Source organism: Eutrema salsugineum, unplaced genomic scaffold, assembly GCF_000478725.1.
Source record: "Eutrema salsugineum unplaced genomic scaffold, Eutsalg1_0 scaffold_15, whole genome shotgun sequence".
NCBI classification, from domain to species: Eukaryota; Viridiplantae; Streptophyta; class Magnoliopsida; order Brassicales; family Brassicaceae; genus Eutrema; species Eutrema salsugineum.
Genome location: NW_006256867.1, coordinates 2,713,247 through 2,716,573, shown reverse-complemented (window position 1 = coordinate 2,716,573; position 3,327 = coordinate 2,713,247). Strand labels below are relative to the sequence as shown.

The 3,327-nt window shown below is 40.5% G+C and overlaps 1 protein-coding gene and 1 pseudogene across 1 annotated transcript; both read right to left on the bottom strand.

Moving 5' to 3' along the window:
- LOC112088000 lies at positions 1 to 1,336 on the bottom strand (annotated as a pseudogene).
- Positions 1,337 to 1,970: 634 nt separating this feature from the next.
- On the bottom strand, positions 1,971 to 2,871 carry LOC112087999 (glutathione S-transferase T3-like). The gene is made up of 2 exons (XM_024158149.1): positions 2,726 to 2,871; positions 1,971 to 2,649 (listed from the first exon to the last, which is right to left on the bottom strand). Exons 1-2 carry the CDS (start codon positions 2,869 to 2,871, stop codon positions 1,971 to 1,973), a joined length of 825 nt encoding a protein of 274 aa, XP_024013917.1.
- Positions 2,872 to 3,327: the final 456 nt, after the last annotated feature.

The following is a 3,327-nucleotide window of genomic DNA, read 5'->3' as shown; positions in this document are numbered from 1 at the left end:
CTACTGTTGAGTTGATCCAAATGTATGCCATAGATGTTCAACTAAATCAGACTTCAGTTGGTGATGGGTTCGGTTATCACGAACTTGATTACGAATGCCTTTCATGTTGTGCAGATTTGTGGGTCTATCAGTTGAATAATCCATATCGACTTGTGAAGTTCTGCTTCTCTCACCTTGTTCAAACTCTGATAAATTATATTGAGTTTTGTCATCTCGCTCGTCTTCCACTATCATATTGTGTAATATGATACATGCCCTCATAATCTTTCCTATCTTTTCCTTTTCCCAAATGAGAGCCGGATTCTTGACAATGGCAAATCGTGCTTGCAAGACTCCGAACGCTCTTTCGACATCTTTCCGTACAGATTCTTGACATTTGGCAAAGAATGAATCTTTTTCATTTTGAGGTAGATGAATTGATTGGATAAAAGTAGCCCAGTTCGGATAAATGCCGTCGGTGAGATAATGCCAAACGATACTCGTGTCCGTTGACAGAAAACCTGACTCTTGGAGCTCGTCCTTGTAAAATGTCATCAAATACAGGTGAACGGTCAAGAACATTAATATCGTTCAAAGTACCTGGAGGTCCAAAAAAGGCATGCCAAAACCAAAGATCGTATGATGCCACCGCCTCTAAAACAATTGTTGGTTTTCCTGCACCCCGTGTATATTGCCATTTCCAAGCAGTATGACAATTTTTCCACTTCCAATGCATGCAATCAATGCTCCCAATCATCCCTGGAAATCCACGTTCCTGTCCTACATCCAGTAGACGTTGAAGATCTTCTGGTGTCGGTCTTCTTAGGTATTCATCCCCGAACAATGAAACTATTCATTCGGTGAAATTTTCCAAGCATGAAATTGCCGTACTTTCACCAAGCCGGAGGTATTCGTCAACTGCATCAGCCGCACTCCCGTATGCCATCATTCGAATTGCCGCCGTACATTTCTGTAATCCAGATAGACTAAGCCTTCCGATAGCATCTCTCCTTTGTTGGAAAAAAGGAAATTCCTGTGAGAGTCGTTCAACAATTCGCATGAACAATGTTTTGTTCATTCTAAAACGACGGCGGAATAAATGATGGGGATATGTAGCATCTTCGCTGAAGTAGTCGTTCCACAAGCGGATGTGGCCTTGTTCGCGGTGTCGTTCAATATAAGCTCTTTTCTTCTTCTTTGGTTTAGGTGTTGCTTGATGCTCAAGAAAAGAGCTTAAAACATTGTCGAAATGTTGATCACCAATTTCGTCAAATATGTCATCACAAATATCATCAAAATGATCATCACGAAGATCATCAAACTGATCATCGCCAAAGTTGTTAGATGACGAGGCCATGTTCTCAGTTTTTGGGTAAACTGTGAGATGGGAAGCTTGGCAAAGGAAGAAAAAAAAACGATGGAAAAGGTTTTTAGAACAAGAAAGGAGAGAGATGAGAAGTGTGAGATGGGAAGTTTGGCAAAGGAAGAAATACTAAAAGAGATATGTAAAAGAAGAGACGAGATGTAAATGAACGAAAGCCAACAACAATACATATATAAAGGGAGAAGTACAATAATGTCACAATGTCACATAAAGTTTGTGGTGACCTACAATAATTTAGACACACTTCCACACAAAGTTTGTGGTGACCTACAATGTCACATAAAGAAAAAACCAATACTACAATATCACGAGAATACAATCACGGGAAAACATTTGTGGTGACCTAAAGAAAAAACCAAAACTACTACTCAGGATAATACATTCACGGGAATGATTTTGTGGTGATCAAAAGAAAAAACCCAAAAGTACTTGTCACGATTTAACAATCACTGGTCCAGCTTGGCCCCTCCACAGCTTTCTCTGTCTTTGCACCTCCAGAGCTACATTAACAAACACATATCGTTAGAACCATTTCAACAATAGCATATCGTAATGGAAAACAAACATACAAAAGAGTTGATCAGTACATACCATAGAACAAACCACATTATGACAAAATATCGGCAATGAGTTTGTCCTTAAGAGCTAATTCAGTCTCAGTTAGTGGTTCGGTTTTGGATAGGAGACACTGAAGCAGTTTTCGATTTGAAAGCTTCTCTCGGTAATCCATGTCCTGTTGTCTAAGCTCGAACATGGACTGTACCTGTAAGAGGCCTTTTCCCTTGTCTACATCATCCGGTTTTTGGCTACTACTTTTTTTACCTTTCGCAGCCTTGGCTGCCTTCACACCAACCGGACGACGAACTGGTGAGTCGTCTCCATGACATTCAGACACTGAAGTAGGGTCTTGAACTGTTGAGTCTCCAAACTTTTTCCTTTTCTTCAACTCAGCATCCTTAATCGCCGATGCTGAACACCATTTTTGGTTGTGGCGTAATTCCCTCCATGCGTGATCAAGTCCGAATTTGAACTGGTGGTCATTAAAGAAGATTTGGTGAGCAGCTTTGACAACGTCATTTTCATTTTGTCCGCTCGACTGCTCTTTCATAATCGCCTCGTACGCCCCCACAAACTTACACACTTGGTCATTAAGCCTTCCCCATCTCTGCTTGCAATGACTGGCCTCCCTTGGTTGTCCCACCACTTGTGGACTTGCATTGAAATATGCTTGAATTCTTTTCCAAAATGCGCCCGCTTTCTGGTCATTGCCGACCACCGGATCTTTGCTGGTATAGCCATGCACTGATCAAGACAGTATCTTCAAGTGGTGTCCACTTCCGCCTAACACTCCGGTCCTCTTACGTTAAAGTTGGATCTTCTTGGCTGCTAAACCGTGGCACTTCAGGAGACCTAAGATCTATGGTTTGCGAGTAACCGTAAGGGTTATCTTCCTGGCTAGTTAGGAGGTTCACGAAAGAGTGATTAACAAAACCATTTGTTGAATCCATTTGGGAGTTAGGGAACAAGTGTTTGAGATGTGTTTTACGTGTTTTACAAGGAGAAGAAGGTATCTGAGTTACTGAGGTGTGTTTAGAAATGAGCTTTCAACAAGTTTAAATGGAAGAAGGAAATTTTTAAAACGGTTAAATCAATCAATGAAAGACATTTAATATTTAACCTACTTTACCAAGCAACCTAAACCATCGTCATTAATAAGAAAACCAACTCCATACTCGTCATTACTAAGAAAACCACCTACTTAGCTAAAAGAGGGAAGAATAAGACTAACCTTTATTGACTGTCGCAAACCAGGACACTCGAAATGCTTCACTTCTAGTTGGAAACTCCTAACGTCATGGGTATTCCAGTTACATTCTCCATTTGGCCTCGCAGAAATGAAATAAATGTTAAGAGAGACATAATAAATGGTAAGTGTATCAGAATCATTAATAACAAAGCGTGTA